The 22,828-nt window shown below is 35.0% G+C and overlaps 1 protein-coding gene across 50 annotated transcripts in view; it reads left to right on the forward strand.

Moving 5' to 3' along the window:
* The window catches only part of MBNL1 (muscleblind like splicing regulator 1), a 205,944-nt gene that overhangs the window by 167,083 nt on the left and 16,033 nt on the right, over positions 1-22,828 (forward strand). For 25 of the 50 annotated variants that reach the window (XR_001823291.2, XR_005199130.1, XR_005199131.1 and 22 more), the window contains 4 exons: positions 6,101-6,301; positions 18,549-18,806; positions 19,973-20,026; positions 20,885-21,038. Coding sequence is in view for 46 of the 50 variants with exons in the window: in XM_037736445.1 (XP_037592373.1) it covers positions 6,101-6,301; positions 18,549-18,806; positions 19,973-20,026; positions 20,885-21,038 (667 nt within the window). In the remaining 4 variants the exon portion in view is untranslated. The remainder of the gene's footprint in view (positions 1-6,100; positions 6,302-18,548; positions 18,807-19,972; positions 20,027-20,884; positions 21,039-22,828) is intronic. The other 25 variants (XR_005199132.1, XM_037736458.1, XM_017522895.2 and 22 more) reach the window with 1 other exon arrangement.

Below are 22,828 nucleotides of genomic sequence, written 5' to 3' on the forward strand. Positions count from 1 at the left end.
TGCAGAATGCTTTGAAGTCATCATTTGTTACACTTCCAGGAACACTGAGAATTCTTAAATTGTTTTTTGGTTCTTTACTTTCCATTTTATCCAGGTAATGGTTGAGAGAAGGCCACTTTATCCCAGAGTGTTTCTGGTAAAATGCTTCCTTGTCAGTTTCTCTGAGTAGTCTTTCATCCATCCTGCTGTTTTTTTTTTTTTTTTTTTTTTTTTTTTTTTTTTTTTTTTTTTTTTTTTTTTTTTTTTTTTTTTTTTTTTTGAGACAGAGTCTTGTTCCGCCACCAGGCGCCAGGCTGGAGTGCAGTGGCAAGATCTCTGCTCACTGCAACCTCCGCCTCCTGGGTTCAAACAATTCTCCTACCTCAGCCCCCCTAGTAACTGGTACTACAGGTGCATGCCACTACGCCCAGCTAATTTTTGTATTTTTAATAGAGATGGGGTTTCACCATGTTGGCCAGGATGGTCTCGATCTCTTGACCTTGTGATCCACCCACCTCGGCCTCCCAAAGTGCTGGGATTACAGACGTGAGCCACCGCGCCTGGCCCCTGCTGTTCTTACTGCGTGTTTCCATCAAGGGGCCTATGAGTCCTCAAGCAGCCTGAGAGAATGGGCCATGGATTTTAGGAACTAGGCCCTTTCTATTAAAAGGGCTGGAGTGAGTGTTCTTTATTTAAATGTTTGTTATTTCAGTAAAACTGGATTAAGGATAAGGTGAAGCAAGAGTAAAGGAGGCACTCATTTAATTTATCCAGTCACAAGTCAGTCTAGGAGCAGAGTTCTAACAGTATCTCTTATTTTATTCCAGTCATTTGCTACTTAATTTTTTTTTTTTTTTTTTTTTTTTTTTTTTTTTTTTTTTTTTTTTTTTTTTTTTTTTTTTGTGGAGAGAGGGTCTCACTTTGTCACCCAGACTAGAGTGCAGTGGTACAGTCATAGCATACTGTAAACTCATACTCCTGGGCTCAAGGGATTCTCCTGCCTTAGCCTCACAAAGCACTGGGATCACAGGCCAGACTCACTGTGCCACTGTGCCTGGCCTTGCTTTCTTAGAAAAAAGAACTTTATAATATGACTTTGTTGATAACTCCTGTTAGCTTTTGGCACTGTTTATATTCAGAATAGTTCACTGACAATAATTACAGGGTTATCCCTACCTAGAAACATGCTTTCATATATCTTGATTGTGTGTGGTTTTTAAAAAAAAACACTTTACATTTTATTGCTTTATATACATACATAAAATCTAGAAAATTATGACTTAAAATGTGTGCTCTGTGAATTTCAGCTGATATTGATTGCATATTTATTACATATACTCACCCCATTTTTAAAAAGAATCTCAAACATTGCAGAACAAGCAGTGTTCACATGGTGTTTTAAAATAAATATCAGCCCCTATGATATTTGCACCATTACAGCATGGTAACTACATTACTGAAACTTAGAAAGCTTATTATAAAATACTGCAAAACAAACAGAAAAAGTAAACTTTGGGCAGGTGTATTAGAGATAGCAATTATTAAATTTTGAGGTAAAGAAAGAAAACATTTATCACTTTTATTTAACATTAAAGTATCCTAAAGAATATTTAATATGTTTGTTTGTTTCTATGGCAGAGAAAAGCAGTTAGCAAATCCATTAGTATATATGTTAAGTAAATGTTTATAGAGGATCTGTATAGATGCCAAACGCAGGATTTATATAACATGATCAAGACATAAGGCAAAAGTCTGCCGTCTAGGAGCCTCCAGTCTTACTAGACTAGAGGACATATTCAAGTAAACACAGGCAGTGGTAAATGCTGCATTCGGGTAATTAGGAGTTCGTAGGAACAAGAGGGTAAGAAAAACCCCTTCGTAGAAATGTGGATGTATCAGGATAAACTTAATTAAAGAGTTCTAATTCTTGAAGCACAATTAGGAATTAAACAGATCGGCTTGGTGCGGGTAGCAGTCAGTGTGGAGGATAAACCATGTTTAAAGGAAATGAACCATAAGGGTACATGTATCCTTAGATACCTTACCTACATTCAGAAAAGTATACCTATATCTATAGAAAACCACATAGTATGTGGAACTGGAATCACCTAGGAGTTTTCAAAAAATACTGCCATCTGCGTACCTTTCCCCCAAAGATTCTGAAGAATGAGGAGTGGCCAGGGCACTCAGTTTAAAAGTCTTCCAGGTGATTTTAACGGACTCCTGGTTCATTGTGTGAAAACCACTTGTTTCAGAACCACTTGGAATCAGACACACCTATAGTCACATCCTAGGCCTCCATTCACTCATTTGTGACTATGGAAACATAATCTTTGTGAGCCTTTTTCTTTATCCGCAAAAATGCGGCTAATACCCACTTGAGAAGGCTGCACTTCACTCATTCATTCATTCATTTATTCATTCACTCAAGTACTAATTCAGCAAGTGGTTATTGCGTGCCTGTTTCTGCCAGGCATTGTTCCAGGCTCTGGAGATTTAGGGAACTAAACAGATCTCTTCTGATCTCTTTCCCTCAAAAACTAAAGAAAAAAAATTACTAAGGGAATTCATACTCTACTGTTGTTAAGGATTAAATACAATAGCACAGATAAAGCACTCAGCAAGATGCTAGCACACAATAAATATGAAATTACTGGTAATAATCATGTTTGCATAGCTAATTAGGGTCATAATATGAAATTAAGTAACACTTTCACTTATAATGAATTCTGATTACCTTAATGGAATCAGAATGTCTGATTTAAAACAAGTAATTAACCCATAAACAGCACCAGAATTAGTAAGTTTGTACTTTGTTTTTCTCTGGTGAGGGTGTTCATTGGCAAAAGGCAATCATAAACCAAACTGTCTTACGCCTTTCAGGAACAGAGCTACCTGCAAATCATTATCACAAGAATATAATCAGTATCAAATATACCAATTACCTAGTTAAATGTTATCATTCAGATAAAACAGGATGCCACTTGATAATACCATTGCATGAATATCCGTCTTTGAGATTCTGCTGAATCCCTGCAGGATAGCTTGTGGAAGAGAAAACTGGCAGTGGCACAGGTCAAGTACTTTCCTAATCTGATCAGGGCACCTTCTCATGGGGCTAGCAGTGACCTACCTTCAACAAGGCGCTTTTGAAAATACAATATAACTAAAATGATGTAACAAATTTACAAAAATTTAAAACAAATGAGGGAATGTGGTGTGTGTGTGTGTGGGGGGGGGTTTGGAATCAAGTTTCAAAGTATAAAGCTATTGTTATTGATTGTCTGCCAGTTCAGCAAATAGCTGTACTTATCGAAAGAGGGAACAATTTGAGATAATGCTTGCTGAATAGTTGATGTTTCACATTTTTAAAAGCTCCTACAGACTTTACTTGGGGACAGTGCCCTAAAATTGTTCAGATTTGAATTTGCTCTGCTGAATTAAAGTGAAAGATCAATTCTCTTGATGACTCTATAGAAACAACTCAGGAAAGATTGCCAGTTATTAAAAGCAGTATTTTAATATAATAAAGGTATTATTTTGTCTGTAATGTGCAACAGCTGCATCATATGCATTTTTAGATTTCCAGTGTATTTTATTCGATGAGATTTAAGAGAGCTGAGTTTTATTAGACTCTGGTCTCATTTTATTAAAATGAAAATGCTTTTTCTTCCAAAAAAAGTTTTTAAATTTGACCTTTGCTTTTTAAGTAATTATAGTAGATTATGTACAGTAATGTAAACTTCTCAGTAACTTTCTGAAGTATACATTAAAAATGCACTATTTGGAAATACATGATAATTAAGAGTAAAAGAATACAAAGAAGAATGATAATGAATGGCTTCTGTTGTCTGTTTCCTAAACTAGTCTCTTAGTCCCCTGACATAGACTTCTAGTCTTTTATGCTGAATATCTTATAATTCTTAAATGACTGATATAGAAACTAGGGTGCTGGTCTGGCGGGATTTTCATATACAGTCTGACAGTGTGTAACAAAGTACAAGTTTAGCTTGAATATCCTTGAATAGAAATCCAAGTTCAACATATATTTACTATACAATCAATCCTTGTCCTGCTGCCACCTTGGCAAAGAGTGGACAGTGGTGCAGCACTAAGTCAGCTGCTGCTCAGGGAAGTGCTGGTAGACGGAGACTGCCCTGGGCCCTAGTTTCTGACAGCTTGTTGATTGTTAAGATTTGGAATGCATAGATAGTTCTTGTTGTCTGCATGTTGCTGCTTTGTGTTGGGAGGGTTTAGGGATTAGAGTCATTACTTGAGGCCACTTCATCAGGCAAGAGCCGTTGACCTGGCAGAGCAGTTAACCGTGGCATTCAGACCAACATGTTCAGAGGCATAATTATTTTAAATTGAAATGGTATAATCTATATAGTATTGTTCCTTCTCCTCATTGAATCATAGTATGTATTACATATTCTGTTTTTTCATATTTTTGTTAGTAAAAATGTATAGCTAAATGCAAAGAGTTTGTTCCCAAGCAATTTTTGAGGTCAACAAAAGAGTGCATTCTTTCAGATAGGCCTTCTCAACATTAACAGCATTGACTTTTGGAGCTGAATAATTCCTTGTTGTGAGGGGCTGTCTTGTATGTTGTAGGACACTTAACAGCATCCCTGGCTTCCATCCATTAAATGCAATCGTTCCCCTCCAGCTGTGACAACCAAAAATGTCTTCAGACTTTGCCAGGTGTCTCCTGAGAGGTAGAATAACTCAGTTGAAAACCACTGCCCTAAGAAAAAGGGAATACTTGAAATTCATTTTATTTTTCTAAATATAGAATGAATCAGGGCCAGAGTAGATAAAGGATATATATTTTATTTTTTAACGTATTTCTTGTGTACTGTAAGAATTACTTTTGTAATGTATACCTTATATTGCAAAAAGTTTTACTACAAATCTCTCTTAAATACTACATATATTCAGGGATCATCTAATTTCTTATTCCTATCAGATGATAGAATTAGCTATTAATACATTGTAATGTCTCTTTTATTCTAAAAAATGTTTATAATTCCATTCATTACTGCTGAGTAAAGAAAATAAAATTGTTAAATATTACCTTAAAGAACAGCATCCATTTTGCCTACAAACTTCGTGTTTTGGAAACAAACATTATTACACAAAGCATTAAACTTCAAGAATTGAAACCCTATTAGGAAGTTAAAAATGTGCTGTCAATAAGGTATGAAATTGTTGTGTTCTGTTATGCTTTAAACACTAGAAAAACAAATTGTTAGATTTCAGATAAATTAATGTTATTTAAGAGCAGATATATTTTATGATATGCTAGTTTGCATATCAACAAATAGAAACAATCCTTATATATTCATGAAAGCATTTCTGGAAGAAATTCTGTCTTTAAGCAATTTATTCAGTTCTGCCACATGTGTTTCCTTGAGCAATCATGTAGCATTTCTTTAGTAGCAGTTCTACTTCAGACTTCACATTTTAGACTTGTTTCCCCCAGTAAGGTATGATAGGCTGGTGGAACATTATAATTTCCCCCATAAAAATCTGCATCACGTAAGTGTACCAAACACTTTATCTTATGTGCTCAAAAGGCAAGGTGTCATCATCACCTTTCACGTAACCCATGAGATTTATTTACAGTTTACATTGACTGTAAAGCTCTTTTATCCCCTGGGAGTTCTACTTTATTTATTTCAAATAATAGGACACTTGCAACCTATTAACAGTTGTAAACAGATCTTTCAAGTACATCTGACATCACAATTACAAAATATTTCTTAGACAGGTATCTAGAATTAAATCAGGACAAAGATGGAGATTAGGTGACCACAAGAAGTTTCTGCATAATTTATCTATTTTAAAAAAATTACAACTATTATAGACCCCCAGCTTCAAAATTCCAGTGAATAATTTAATGGATATTTTACCTATTATATTTTAGAAAAACATTGATTTGAGGAATGCTTATTTAATAAAACAGCCTTATCCTAAATGATAGTAAATGAACACAGGATTAAAGGGAAGGAGGGAAGGAAGGAAATGGATAAATGGATGGAGGACAAATGTGTAATTAAGAATATCAACTTTGAGCTGAGACCTGCATGTTAAATTTTGCTTTTATTTTATTTTTCAGCCAATGTTTTCAGTTGCACCAAGCTTAGCCACCAATGCATCAGCAGCCTTTAATCCCTATCTGGGACCTGTTTCTCCAAGCCTGGTCCCAGCAGAGATCTTGCCGACTGCACCAATGTTGGTAACAGGGAATCCGGGTGTCCCTGTACCTGCAGCTGCTGCAGCTGCTGCACAGAAATTAATGCGAACAGACAGACTTGAGGTAAGAATGACTAGTTTGTATCTTTAATTCTCAAAGTGTGTTTTTTTGTTTGTTTGTGTGTTTCCATGGCCAAAAAGCTGTAAAAATTTTTAAACAGAGATTTTGGTGTAGTGTGTGGAGTATTTTACTAGAGTATAGATATGCTGTATTTGATTAATGTAATGTTTATAAGGGCTACACCATCCATGTTTAGAACAGTCAATAAGAGCTTGGACCCTAAAGGCAAATTGCCTCGTTACATCACTGTGTCTCAATTTCCTCATCTTTAAAGTGGCACTTAAACAGTCAGGGGAGTATCTGGCACATAGCAAATGCCTCCTGAATGTTTGTTGTTGTTGTTGCAGCTATCAAGAATAACAAATATTATCAATCCCTAAAAATTGTTCTCATAAAGATGTAACAAATATTAGTGTCTATAAAACATTTGACAGTTTATTAATATAAGTTTCCTCATAAGCTGTACAATATTTTGGTTGAAGTAGAAAGGCAACTTTGTTTATGAAGTGTGCTCTCATAAAAGTTTTTTGCATAATCCTCTAAGTTCTAGAGTAAAGGATGATCAGATGCATGGGCTCTGCTGTTGGCACATGAAAAAGAAATTAAAGTTATAAATCTTATTTCACAGTGGCTGTTCAGAATTTCAGCATGACTGTGAATTAATGAATTTGGTAAACTGTAGATGTAGAGAAAAAGTGACAACATCAAATGTACATTGAAGGTACAGACCTGCCATTGAACCCAACTAAGGAACAAAATGACCTTTTCCTCTTTTCTCTGGTGAGGATGAAACTTTTAACATTTATTTTAGGCTGAGAGGTACATGTGTAGGTTTTTATATAGGTAAACTTTGTATCATGGGAGTTTGGTGTAGAGATTATTTTATCACCCAGGTAACAAGCACAATACCTAATAGGTACTTTTTCAGATCCTCTCCCGTCTCCCACTGTCTACCCTCAAGTAGGCCCTAATGTCTGTTGTTTCCCTTTTTGTGCCAATGAGTTCTCATTTAGCTCCCACTTACAAGTGAGAACATGTGGTATTTGGTTTCCTGTTCCTGCATTAGTTTGCTTAGGGTAATGGCCTCCAGCTCAATCTATGTTGCTGCAAAGGACATGATCTCATTCTTTCTTATGGCTGCATAGTATTCCATGATGTATATGCACCAAATTTTCTTTAACCAGTCTGCCATTGATGGGTACTTAGGTTGATTCCATGTTTTTGCTACTGTGAATAGTGCTGCAGTGAATATACATATGTGTGTGTCTTTAAGGTAGAATGATTTATATTTCTTTGGGTATATACCCAGTACTGAGATTGCTGGATTGAATGGTATTTCTGTTTTTAGGTCTTAGAGGAATCACCTGTCTTCCACAGTGGCTGAATTAATTTGTACTTCCACCAGCAGAGTATAATTTTTTCTTTTTCTTTGCAACCTGCCAGCACCTATTATTTTTTGACTTTTTAGTAATAGACATTTTAACTGATGTGAGATGGTATCTCATTGTGGTTTTGATTTGCATTTCTCTAATGATTAGTGATAAAGGGCATTTTTCATATGCTTGTTGGCCACATATATATCTTTCTTTAAAAGGTGTCTATTTGTGTCCTTCACCCATTTTTTCATAGGGTTGTTTGTTTTTTGCTCATAAATTTAAGTTCCTTACAGATTCTAGATATTAAACCTTTGTGGGATGCATAGTTTGCAAATATTTTCTCCCATTCTGTAGGTTGGTTGTTTACTCTGCTGATAGTTTCTTTTTGCCTGTGCAGAAGCTCTTTAGTTTAATTAGATACCATTTTTCCATTTTTTGTTTTTGTTGCAATTGCTTTTGGCATCTTTGTCATGAAATCTTTGCCAGGTCCTGTATCTAGAATGGTATTTCCTAGGTTATCTTCCAGGGTTTTTATAGTTTTTGGGTTTTACATTTAAACTTTTAATCCACCTTGAGTTGATTTTTGTAAGTGGCGTAAGGAAGGGGCCCAGTTTGAATCTTCTGCATATGGCTAGCCAGTTACCCCAGCACCATTTATTGAATAGGGAGTCCTTTCCTTATTGCTTGTTACTGTCAACTTTGTTGAAAATCAAATGGTGGTAGATGTGCTGCATTATTTCTGGGCTCTCTATTCTGTTCCATTGGTCTATGTGTCTTTTTTTGTATCAGCACCATGCTGTTTGGGTTACTGTAGCCTTGTAGTATAGTTTGAAGTCAGGTAATGTGGTGCCTTCAGCTTTGTTATTTTTGCTTAAGATTGCCTTGGCTATTTAGGCTCTTTTTTTAATTCCATATGAATTTTTGAATAGTTTTTTTCTAATTCTGATAGTTTGACAGGAATAACATTGAGTGTATAGCTTGCTTTGAGCAGTATGGCCATTTTAATGTTACTGATTCTTCCTATCCATGAGCATGGAATGTTTTTCAATTTGTGTGTGTCATCCATGATTTGTTTGAGGAGTGTTTTGTCATTCTTTTAGAGAATTTCACCTCCCTTCTTGGCCATTATTCCTAAGTATTTTATTGTTTTTGTGGCAATCATGAATGGGAATGCACTCCTGATTTTGCTCTTGGCTTGGATGTTGTTGGTTTATAGGTATGCCACTGAGTTTTATACATTGATTTTGTATCCGAAAACTTTGCTGAAGGTGTTTGTCAGATCAGGGAGCTTTTGGGCAGAGACTATGGAGCTTTCTAAATAAAGAAACAAGTTGTCTGCAAACTTGTTCTTGCTGGGGAGATACACCTGATACACCTGGATTTTTGACTGGTTTGTGGTTACACAACTATACTTGCTTATTAATTACTAATGCTGTTTGCAGATGGAGTAAGAGGAAATTCAAAACATTTTAAATATCTTAAATTATTGGATGCTCAGCATGTGGAGCAGTTTTATTCCCCTGACCTTTCTAAAGCAAACCCTGAGGTTTTTTTGTTTGTTTGTTTGAGACGGAGTCTCGCTCTGTCACCAGGCTGGAGTGCAGTGGCACAATCTTGGCTCACTGCACCCTCCACCTCCCAGGTTCAAGTGGTTCTCCTGCCTCAGCCTCTGGAGTAGCTGGGACTACAGGCATGTGCCACCATGCCCAGCTAAATTTTGTATTTTTAGTGGAGATGGTGTTTCACCATGTTGGCCAGGATGGTCTCGATCTCTTGACCTTGTGATCCACCCGCCTTGGCCTCCCAAAGTGCTGGGATTACAGGCGTGTGCCACCATACCTGGCCAACCCTGAGTTCTTAATGAATAATTGTTGATTGATTAATGGGAACCAAATAATCAGTCTGATTTGAACTTTAATGAATTATTAATAGATGACATTCAAAAAGCTGGTTATAACTCTTCTAAACCAGTCCTCCCACATTCACAATTTTAGGTGATTTGTTACTGCTTGTATTTTATAGTGCTTAGTTGAAATGAAGACTTTTTTGTCTTTGGGTTTTTTCTTTTTGTGAGGAGCTACTAAACATATTTTTTCTGTTTTCTTTTGCTGTAGTCAGAACAAATGGATACCGCTACATCAACTGTAATTTCCCTTTTATCTGAATTCTGCTTATCTAAATGCTTGATTGTAGTGCAGCTTCCTATCTTATTCTTGTTAACAAGATCTGATCCAGTGTCACAGTTACCACCTGTTAGCACACTGCGGCATAAAGCTCAGAGGCACATCTTCCTGCTCTGTGCTTGTGATTTTAGACAATCCTATCTGCAGGTTATTTCCTCGCATGCTAATTGCGTGATATATTGAAGTCTAAAAGACATGGCAATAAATGCACACATTAATTAATTGGCCAAATGTTCCATCATTTGGCATTTAAATATATACTTTTTCCTTGTGGAATTCTGAAGCATATTTTTGAATTTTGAGTTCTTTCTCAGGTGAAAAGTTTTCTGAATCAGTTAAAATATTGGCCAGTTCTTGCCACTTCTTTCTTTTTACTGCAACTTATTAGACAATAAAGAAATTTAAAATATCAGAGATTGTCAGCCTTCTGGTTCTTACATAATTGCTTAAAACTGACATCTTTACAGCACCCAATGTGATACTACCAAAAAAATGTTAAATTGGAAAACAGAAATTCAAGAATTACTGCATGTGATATTGCTAATTAGGTGAGTCAGCTTGGATCAGGATTCGCTTATTCTCTTGGCTTCATATTCCTTACTTGTAAAATTTGGGGGTTGCACCAGATAATCTCTAAGATCACTTCCAATTAGAGCATTCTAGGGATATTTAGGTCATTTTCTTGTTTTAACATTAACACCAGCCACAAGCTATTCAAATTTTTTTTTTCTTTTTTTTTTTTAAGATGGAGTCTCACTCTGTCACCCAGGCTGGAGTGTAGTGGTGCAATCTCAGCTCACTGCATCCTCCGCCTCCCAGGTTCAAGTGATTCTCCTGCCTCAGCCTCCCAAGTAGCTGAGATTACAGGCACCTGCCATCACACCCAGCTAATTTTTTGTATTTTTGGTAGAGATGGCATTTCACCATGTTTGCCAGGATGGTCTTGATCTTCTGACTCGTGATCCACCCTCCTCGGCCTCCCAAAGTGCTGGAATTAAAGGCGTGAGCCACTATGCCCAGCTGAAGACATTTATTTTTTAAAATTATATAAATATATCTAGAAGCATATATTACATATATCACATATGCACCCAACATGAGATTTATATCAATATTCATATTATCCTTTCTTTACTGGCTATCTTTTAAAAGACTTGGCTGCCAAGTACTTTCTGTACTCCAAAATACATACTTTTTTTTGAGATGGAGTCTCACTCTGTCACCTAGGCTGGAGTGCGATGGCGCAATCTCAGTTCACTACAACCTCCCCACCCAGGTTCAAGCAACTCTCCTGCCTCAGCCTCCTGAGTAGCTGAGATTATAAATTTGTACCACCATACCTGGCTAATTTTTGTATTTTCAGTGAAGATAGGGTTTCACCATTTTCGTCAGGCTGGTCTCGAACTCCTGGCCTCAAGTGGTCCACCTGCCTTGGCCTCCCAAAGTGCTGAGATTACAGGTGTGAGCCACCACGTTTGGCCTTACAATTCAAACTTCTCTTAAATAGCAGTCTGAAATGTGTCTTTTAAAAGTCCATTTTGTGGCCAGGTGCAGTGGCTCATAGCTGTAATCCTAGCACTTTGGGAGGCCAAGGTGAGCAGATCATGAAGTCAGGTGTTTGAGAGCAGCTTGGCCAATATGGTGAAACGCTGTCTCTACTAAAAATACAAAAATTAGCCAGGCATAATGGCACGCCTATAGTCCCAGCTACTTGGGAGTCTGAGGCAGAAGAATCACTTAAATCTGGAAGGCAGAGGTTGCAGTGAGCCAAGATCGCACCACTGCACTCCAGCCTGGGTGACAGAGTGAGACTATCTCAAAAAAAAAGAAAAAAGAAATTCATTTTGTGACCTTGGACTGCCTTTTAATATAATTTCTAAGCAGCAATTTCTTTCCATGATTATGTTAAGAAATTATTCAAATCTATAGATTCTAGAAAAGACTGATTTTTTTTAGCCACATCCTGCTTTATTACAAAGAGTTAGTAATTGGAGAAATCATTGTTTGACTTATTTTCAAGATGCACAGTAAATTTTTATGATGCAAAAAGAATTGATGAATGCATTCATTCTGTCATTTACTCAGCAATATTCAGTGGAAAAACTATATTTAGGCTTCAACTTTTCATCATTTATTTAATTTATTTATAAATGATGTAGTTTTTTATCAACCTTAATTAAAAATCTGTCTCCTCCAATAAGTTAATGAGAACACTGTGCACAGCATAGTGAAATAAATTAGGTAAACAATCATGACTATTAAGGTAATTTATATTACATAGGAGTAATCAAATAAAAACCAGGGGCCACAAATTTCAGACACTTATGAAAACATTAGAGTGACATTTGGTTAACTGCATCATTTTTACATCAGCAGTCTATATGAGCAAAACATGAGTATCCAGGAGAGGTGGACAAATGACTTGGTTTCTGATAGTTCCAGTTGGCATTTGTTTGTATTAAAATAAATTATTATTGGGTGAAAGTGTTATTCTATGAGGTAATCATTACATGAGTTTCTAATTTGGGCCACTAATTCTTATATGTCTCCATTACTTACAGAGAAGAGTCTAGTAACTCTTTTCATATAGGAGAAAACACATATGATACCACTTGACTACACAAAAAAGAACATTTAAAGCTAAATGAGGATTAGAATGACAGTGAAAAGCATGCCTAGGTTGGGATGTTTTTAGGTGTTTAGTGGATTTAATATGATGTCATAAAAAGACTTTCTATTCAGAAAAAATTAGAAAAAGGATGCTTTTAATAATGTACAAAAGGCTTATTGGTAGGATTATTTTAATTTTGCATTTTTGTAGAGGATGTTTGGCTACTGCTTGTGTGATTTTTTTTTATTTTTATTTTTTTACTATCTCCAGAAAATTGCCAAGCAGCCTTACAAGTTTTGCACATAGAGGCTTATGTAGGTTGTTTTTTAAAATCTGTGATAAACTTTAGAGCGGCTCTTAAAAATGTAGTCACATCTTCATTTAAACAATTTAATATACTATGGCTCTGTCAGTTATTAATCTCTGTGATTAGAGTCTTTATGTGGTGATTATAGAATTGTAAATTGCTTAAAATAGAGTAACTGCTAGATTAAGCACAGTGGTTCACACCTGCAGTCCCAGCTGCTTAGGTGAGAGGATCACTTGAGCCAGGGAGGTTGAGGCTGCGGTGAACTGAGAATGTGCCACTGCACTCCAGCCTGGATAACAGAGGGACACCCTATCTATAATAATAATAATAATAATAATAATAATAATAATAATAATAATAAAAAGTAATTGCTAACTTGGCGTACTGATGAGCCTCTTTCAAAGTTGTGTCTATTTTCCTGTCCTGTTGGGTTTGCACAGTCATTCATGGGAATGAATAAATGACAGTGTGGAAGTGGATTTAATGGTTCTGTTGTTGGTCATTCCTATTCAGATTTTATTTTATGTTTTCATATGAGATCAAGTGACAGATTCTTAGTTCCATTACCTATAGAAGAAGTATGCTTATGTTTTCTGCCCTGAATAGTAATAATGGAGTCTGCCTTTTAGACTTAAAAGAATGCTCCCATTTGATCCTAACAGAAATACTATGAGGTAGCCAAAGTAGGTGTCCTTTTCTTCATTTTTTTAAGAAGAAAAATATATTGAATATGTGCAATTATTGAACAACCAACTATATTAGTCCATTTTCATGCTGCTGACAAAAATATACTCAAGACTGGGCAATTTACAAAAAGAAAATGGTTTATTGGACTAAACAGTTCCATGTGGCTTGGGAGGCCTCACAATCATGGCAGAAGGTGAAAAGCACATTTCACATGTTGACAGACCAAAAAAAAAAAAAAGGTTGCACAGGGACATTACCCTTTTTAAAACCATCAGGTCTCATGAGACTTATTCAGTATCATAAGAACAGCACAGTAAAGATCTGCCCCCTGATTCAGTTACCTCCCACAACATGTAGGAATTCAAGATTTGATTTGTGTGGGGACACAGCCAAACCATATCACCAGCTGAAACTAGAAATCACATCATCCAGTATTTATCCATGGATTTTAATTGTACAATAAATTGATTATAGCTATTTATCTGATCACCAGAATTAGAAGGATTACTAAAGTAGAGATTTTAATCCTTTTAAAATGAAAATACAGATAATTCCTTTGTATTAAATTATAAATTCATGATTAACAATGCAGTAGACACTTTGATCAAAGTGATTATCCAAAGTGATTATCCAGGATTACTCTGTAAAGTAATATATTTTTTTAAATTAGCTTGTTAGTTATCGCTTAAAGTCCATGCTGCTTATTGGTGAATAACATGTAGCTATATGTCTTTGAATATGTTTCTTAATATTGGTCATCAACTATTAAATTGACTTCTCAAGATATTAAAATGGACAGAGTCCCAGCTTCTTGTTATAATTAACTTTCTGTCCCTCCTTTTGACTGTTGTTTTCCAAAGATGGCTGAGTTAATTATACAAATAAAATGAACACAGAACATATTACTTCAAAGAGATATCTCCTTAAAGAACGTGGAAATGACTCTCCAGTTTTGAATAAATTCAAATATTGACATTAATCTCCTTAGAATTCCAGTGCTTTAACTTGCAGAGCATTGTTGAATGTAATATTATTTATAAAACTTATATTATTTTGACCATTTTGAAATGTTTTCATGTATTAAAAAATTAGAGATCAAATGACAGAATTATTTATATTATCCAGATTTGTATGGTGCGTTATAAGCTATGCATCGTTTTATTTGGTATTTATGACCTTTTAAATAGATGTTCATAGTGTTTTCATTGTGAAGAGTCTATAGCTAGTAAAGTGATAAGAACTGGAACTCAACAATTTCTGACTCCAAACCCTATCGTCAGTCCACTGTATCACTGCTATTTAGCTAACAAAAGAAGGTTTATTTAGAATTAATTTACATTTTCTTGGGAAATTTTTCTGTTTATGTTTTCTTTTGATTGTTTAAAGTATATAATTATTCCATAGGTGTTTTCTGGAAATAAAATTTAGAATTTAAATGTTTTCAGTGAATATCTTCATTTACAGATCTTGCCTTAGTACTTGTAAAGGGCTCATATTGAATCACATTATATGTGTAGCTAAATAGATCTTATTATCTTACTTTAGGTTTGAAAACCATTTATCAAACATTTTTTTTCTTTTTTTTTTTTTTTTTTTTTTGGAGATGGAGTCTTGCTCTGTTGCCCAAGCTAGAGTTGCAGTGGCGGGATCTTGGCTTACTGCAACCTCTGCCCCCCAGGTTTGAGCGATTCTCGTGTTCGGCCTCCTGAGTAGCTAGGATTACATGCTCCCGCCACGATGTCCAGCTAATTTTTGTATTTTTAGTAGAGACAGGGTTTCACCATGTTCACCAAGCTGGTCTCGAACTCCTGACCTCAAGTGATTCACCCGCCTCAGCCTCCCAAAGTGCCAATATTATAAGCATGAGCCACCGTGCCCGATTATAAAATATTTTTATAATTGACCCAGTAATTAGGTCAACATATAAATGCCATTTCTGCACATTTATCTGTCAAAAATGATCAAAAAAACCTATAATCATGAATATATTATTTGAATATTTGTAATATGGAAATTTTGGAAATTATATATCCTCCAAAAGAGTTACCTGTATTATATACACTATTTGATTAAATTTGATGCAGCCATCGAAAGTGATCACTCTGAAAATTATTTAGCAAAATAAGAAAATGCTTATTCTGCATTGTTGAGCAAAAAAGGTCACCAAATAGTAGCTATCGGCTTTTTTTTAAAAATGTGTGTATACAGAAGACTTGATGAGAATAGAAAAATGAACCAAAATGTTAGAATTTTCAGATTTAATTTTACCTTCTGTTTCAAATTCTCTGTGTGATAAATGTTATAATTTCTTATCCTGATTTTAATGATAAGGTTAAATTTGTTGAAATTTTGTTTGTCAATTATAATTTGCTCATGTAACAGTATGTCTAAGAGATTTCTTTTGGGGATTAACATAATCTAAAGTGTCCTTGAGTTTATCAGAGAAACCAGACCAAACCCATATTGAGCAACCAAGGAATAGAACCCATTTTATTGATGGTGTCTATTAGGGAAAATGTGTTTTAAAAGCGTGGGGAAGTTCATGTTCCCATAGGTACCCCACACTTCAGATGCACATCTAATGCCTGGTAAACTTCCAGTCCCTCTGGCCTGTAACTCTCACCAGCACAAGTTTTCACAAGAGATTTTCCCTTTCTTCTTTATTTTTTCAAAGGCAAGAATGATGTGAGAGTAGCTATTACAGTGTATTTATTTTGTCCCATTTCTTATGTCAGGAGAAACCTTAAGCTGCAAAAAAATAAAAATATGAGAGTCAAACATGCATATTATGCAAAGGAAGTTGATTAAGTTATTTTACCCTCAGAAAAGGTTAGTTTTAGGACACATTCTAAGCTAATTCTTAGTAATTACCTTTGCCTAAATATTTTTTAGAATTCTTTCTAAATGCATCCCACAGGAGAGTAAAGATTGTAAAATTATAATAAACCAATTCTTAACCTGTAGAACTCCACCCCCCCCCACAAACACACAAATACACACAGAACCTAAAAATAGACTAATTCAGGTCTTTTTTCTTGTTAATGTGGCATATAGTACACTAAATTGGAAAAACAGAATGTTAGTTCACTGCTGCCGATTCATTTTGAGCATATTCAGCAAGGCAGGAATTACTGAGGAGTGAACAGCAGCCGTAAGAGATCACTTATAGACCTTCTGCAAGTTTCCTGTTTGGTGATTCCTACATTAACATAGATTTGCTTAAACAGAAAAGTAGCCCTGTTGTTTATGCAGTAGTATATGTTTGGCGTGCGTGCGCGCGTGCGCGCACACACACACACACACACACACACACACCCCGTTTTATCATTATTTAATGTAGGTACATCACTATTCCTGAGTATAGTGATGAGCCTCACATAGAATAAGTTTTGATTAGGTTACTGGGTACTGTTTTAGCAAGCTCCATAGCTGATTCTAATGTTCAGCCGGAGAGGAGGATGATTATTCTGGGTAACAGCTTGATCATTTTTGCTTTATAAGTAATAAATCTTGGTTATACTTGTATGCTTTCTTTCTTCTGTTCAATAAGATAAATACACTAATAAAAACCAGAATCATTAATGAATTTTAAGTCATTTTTGTATTTGTAATAACTGTGTGTGGTGATGAATGACATTGGCTCATTGAATGTATTTGGAACACAAAACTTTAGCTAGCTTGAGGTTTCCAAGTAGTACAAAATATCATTTATAATGTTCTTTTTTTAAATGTAGTGTGGTACAAATTATAGTATCTCCTTTAAGAAGCACTTTCCTCAGTAATAGGGTATGAATATAATGGGGGAAAAACACCCAGATTTAAATGCAATCATTTTATTTCTACAAATTCAAGAAAACCTTTGCTTCCTAAGTCATAGCAGAGTTACAGTTTCTCTTTCTTGCTTAACTTCAAAATAAAGTGCTTAGTATCTGCTTTTACTGTTTGTGAAAAGATACTTCAACAATTGAAAACTGTGTCCTTGAAGCTTGAAAAGCATTAGTATTAAAAGGACATTCTGTGTTTTAGATGGCCCTCTTGTGGTAAAAGGGTCAAACTATCCTGAATGAAGACCACTTTTAAATAGCATGAGTCAAAATTGCGCAGATGAATGAGAAATAATCAATTTTTTCTTTTTCCTTAAGATCTCCATGGCAAAATCAACAGAATTAGCAAATACTAAACAAACAGACAATAACAAAAACAATTTTTTTTACTGGTTTATATAGCTACCAAGTGAATCTCTAAAGATCAAAAAATAACTCCTCGAAACATTTTCATAAAAGCTATCAAATTTGATTTTTTGTATCGTTCACTTGGAAATGATTTTATATTTACACAAAAGTTGCAGAAATGGAGCCAAGAGTTTCTGTCTACCCTTCACTGAGCTAAATATTAATATCTTATATAACTGTGGAATGTCATAAGACCAGAAAAAATAGCATTGATATACTGCTGTTTAGCTAATTTACAGACTTTAATAAATTTTACCAGTTGTCCTCCCAATGTTCTTTCTCTGACTCCAAGCTCCTCCAGTTTGTGATAGTATCTCAGTCTGTCTTGCATGACCTTGAGACTTTGGAAGGGTACTACTCGGTTATTATGTAAAGTATCTTTCCATTCACTTCGTCTGATGTTTCCTCTTGATTAAATTCAGGCAGTAATACAACTAGTGTGATTGTGTGTCCTTCTCATTGTGTCATATCAGTAGGTACACAATGTCAGTATGTCTCATTGGTGATGTTAATTTTGATCACTTGGTTAAAGTGATGTCTGTCATGTTTCTTTACTTTGAAGTTACTGTTTTTACCTTTGCAATTAATAAGTATATCAACACCATTTCAGATTGTATTTTTACCAAAATTAATGTTATAAATGCATTTTCTTTCTTAGGGACATTTATACTGAAATGGAGTTATAATTTGTAACTAATCTAGGAAAGGCTAAAGTTACATTGTTGCATTGTTTGAAAATCATTTTTCCCCTTTCATCTATAGCCTTCTGTGGCTTGTCTTGCTCTTAAAGTCTTCAGAAAGCTTCTACTTGTTCATGTTGACTAAACTTCATGTACTGAATGACCTCATAGGTATGTCGAGAGTACCAGCGTGGCAATTGCAACAGAGGAGAAAATGATTGTCGGTTTGCTCATCCTGCTGACAGCACAATGATTGACACCAATGATAACACAGTCACTGTGTGTATGGATTACATCAAAGGGAGATGCTCTCGGGAAAAGTGCAAATACTTTCATCCCCCTGCACATTTGCAAGCCAAGATCAAGGCTGCCCAATACCAGGTCAACCAGGCTGCAGCTGCACAGGCTGCAGCCACCGCAGCTGCCATGGTGAGTAGAAACATCAGCTCTGTCCTTGTTAGCAGTCAGAAAAGCAAAGTGAGCAACTATATCTGACTACAAGCTATTCATTTATTAAGCTTTTGAAAAAAAATTGCTGAAGATATGTTTGTTCAGGTATCCCAGACAACATATAAAGAAGTTACTTTCAAAGAAGTGAGGGTAACTCCTCAAATGGTTTAGATTGCTCCTACTCTTGGCCTAACTCTTACTCTGTCTTATTCTGGATGTAGGGTTTCTGAAATCTCTGCTTTGTAAAGAACCACCTGTCTCCTTTTCAATTTAACGATATTGCCATTTTCGGTCTTCTTATTTCTGTGTGCCATCTAATCAGCCATTGTTTTCCTTTGGTGTGTTCTTTTGCACATCAAGGCTCTTCTTTACATATATCCTGCTTTTAACAATAACATGATCTGGAACTATTTAGGAGAATTGTTTCAACAAAATTGTTCTTTAAATTAGCTACAGGATTTTGAACAGTACACTATATAGATTGTCTGAAATAATATTGTGGCATAAACATAATAGCAAAATTAGAGAAGCTTGACTATGCCATTATATAGAAAGGAGAGAGACAGTAGTACTCAAGGAGTTAAAAATTAGATCATTAAGAATAGCTACGAAACTATTCTCAAGGTAAATTTTAATGTGATCTAATAGCTGATTTTAATGAGCCCATTCTTTGTTCTTTGCTTAGCTGTTTTAATGTAGTCATTTTTTACCTAAATACATGACTTAAATCAATGAAATATTCATTTTAAAAGTCACTGTGTAGTATTTCATAACACAGTGAAATAGTCACGAGAGAGATCTTTTCTGTGTTTGTTTATGGATACTTGAGCAAAAATACAGAAGGCAGACTCTCTCCTCCTCTCTTCCTTTCACTCTTTTTTTTCTGTTAGAGTATCTTGTTTGTAATTAACTACAAAGAGGAGTTTATCCTCCCAATAACAACTCAGTAGTGCCTTTATTGTGCATGCTTAGTCTTGTTATTCGTTGTATATGGCATTCCGATGATTTGTTTTTTTATTTGTTTTTTCTCACCTACCCAAAAATGCACTGCTGCCCCCATGATGCACCTCTGCTTGCTGTTTATGTTAATGCGCTTGAACCCCACTGGCCCATTGCCATCATGTGCTCGCTGCCTGCTAATTAAGACTCAGTCGGCTGTCAAATCACTGAAGCGACCCCTCGAGGCAACCTTTGACCTGGTACTATGACCTTTCACCTTTTAGCTTGGCATGTAGCTTTATTGTAGATACAAATTTTTTTTTTTAAATCAACTTTAAAATATATATCCTTTTTTCTGTTATAGAGTTGTAAAGTACAATGAAAAAACTGAGTGTGGTTTCCTGACAAAATTAGTAGAAAGACTATAATCTAAGTACATAGATGGATAACATACAGTGAAAGATTCTGAAAGCCCAGCAGCCCACATTCAGTTAACTACATTGTAGAATGTTCTAAAGAAATAGTTGGAGGACGTAAAGAGTGTACTTTTGAATGTATATTTATGTACCTGTTTGGTTAGCATGGCTTTAGTGGTAGAGTTATTTACATTTTAATATTTATAGTTCAGGATTTAAGAAAAAAAAATTGCATGCTCTGGGACATTTGCATGTCTAGGTAGATCTGGGGGGAGGAGCAGAGTGGGGTTAGTTTTTATTTTATCTGTTTCAGTCACTCTGTACAATTAACTATTAACATTGCTTATACTTGTCAATCCTCATGGAGCTCTCAGTGCGGCTTTTCTTCTTTTCCCAAATCAGTGGCTTCTCACAGAAAGCCTGAAGCATTATGGGACATAAAGCACTTTAACTCATTATAACATGTACTCTCGTACTAGTGAGATTTTGGTTTGGACAAAAATAATGCTTCCTTTAAAGCTTTTATCTTGCTTTTTTTTTTTCCTTAATTTTTTGTTCACTGATTTTTTTTTCCCTCGGGTAGTTAAGTGCTCTGCTGCTTGCTTGCTCATGCTTCCTAACAATTTTAGCCTTCGACTGATTTTTCTTTTTTCTTTTTCTCTTTTTACTGGTATTTGTTTTTTATACTCATTCACTAAACAGGGAATTCCTCAAGCTGTACTTCCCCCATTACCAAAGAGGCCTGCTCTTGAAAAAACCAACGGTGCCACCGCAGTCTTTAACACTGGTATTTTCCAATACCAACAGGCTCTAGCCAACATGCAGTTACAACAGCATACAGCATTTCTCCCACCAGGTAAGGGGTGGGGTTTCTTAATAAATTAATCTGACAATCCACAGAGAGTCCTTACTGTTAGAGCAGATAAACCACACCCCAAGTTTGTTTGTATTTATAGATGAGGTGTCAGGTAAGGTGGTCAATGATGGAAACTTATCTAAGGTATCTCATGTGGTTTTCCTTAAAGACTAAAGATTTTAGCTTAATGAAATATGGTTTAAGGATCAGTGGTATTTTATATATTTATTCGTGTTTGTGTAATTTGGAAATGAAATATGGTTCTCTTTTTTTTCTCTTTCCTCAACATTGTTATATGTCTGTCAAGCTATTTTTTACTTTCTTGCTGTAAGACCCTTTTGCCTTCATTATTCCATAGAATTAATTTAAATAATATGAAATGACACTTTCAGTTTTGATTTTTACTTTTCAGCCGTTTTGTTTACAAGGTCAAGAATGAAAAAAGACTTTGTGTTCTGGAGCTCTTAAAAAGGGCTCTTATTGACATCAATCAGTACATTGCTTAAAATTATTACTCTTCCTAAGCTAATATTGAAGTAGCCCTAAGGGCTCAGCAATGTTTACATTTATTATGGAGTTCTCCATTTGTGGTTTCAGCTCATTTTCAATTTGGTAATATATACATAATCTGGAATTATTCACACAGATTTCAAAGATTAAAACACAGACTAGCTACTCATTTAATTGCCTGGAAATTTACTCTTTTTATTCACTCTGAATTTATTTCAGAAAATACATATAAACTAATTATTATCTGGAATTTTACTAATCAGAAACTCTAATCTCACTTTCCTCTTATTTCACCCTTATTTTCAGAATACCATGATTTTAGACATTTATTTAATAAAATTATTTTATTAATTAAATTGAATAGATATATATGTCAAAAATCCAGCTCCCAATTTTATATTCAACTATTTTGGCAGTATTTACAGTGTATTAGGTTCATAATGCTATAACAGAATGCGAATTTATTTTTGATTCATGAACAAAATAATAAATTACATCTATATGAGTTTTTACTACTAACCATAACATTTTATACAGTGCATCTTTGAAAATCAGCCATCCATATGTAGAATAAATATGAAGTAACAATTAAGTAGGATATTCCACTAGCTGAAATAGCCAGTGCCCCAGACACATGTACAAAATGATATTTATACTTGTGATAGTATCTATCAAGCTGCAGTTTGTCCGTATTGGAACAAAAATTAAATCATTTTGACCTGTAGTGTATTTGCAGCATTCTGAGGGAAAACTCACACTTCTCTTACATTTTGTAATATTATAACTTTCTTCTCAACATCTGTAGTTTTTCAGAAATTTCCAGAAATTAATCTTCTTGCTCTTGTGGAAGTTGCTGTGTCCCTAGATTTTCACTGCTTCCAACAAACAATCCATCAGCTTTTCTGTAGTCAGACGAGCAGATAAGGTTTCAAGGGATTATATGTAACTACCATAATCTCTTTGAAGAAATTAAAACTTATTTTTGTCAGTATATTTTATTGGCTAAAACATTACCATGAGAAATGACAGTTTTGGCTAGACCAATGGTAGTGAGTTATCTCAATTGATTGTTCACAGTCAGTTACAGATTGAACTCCTCTACTCACTCCCCTCTTCTTGCTACTGCACTTGGCTAGTCTTTAAAAAATATGATAGTTTCTCTACTAAAGTCTAAACAACAAATCTATGCTATTTGAAGAAAGCTGAAATAATCTATTTTATCAAGTAGGTTTCACATTAGTTTTTTCAACATTCAAATGACTATAGTTTTTTTTCTAAAT

The sequence above is a fragment of the Cebus imitator genome, unplaced genomic scaffold (assembly GCF_001604975.1).
Source record: "Cebus imitator isolate Cc_AM_T3 unplaced genomic scaffold, Cebus_imitator-1.0 Scaffold25, whole genome shotgun sequence".
Taxonomy (NCBI): domain Eukaryota; kingdom Metazoa; phylum Chordata; class Mammalia; order Primates; family Cebidae; genus Cebus; species Cebus imitator.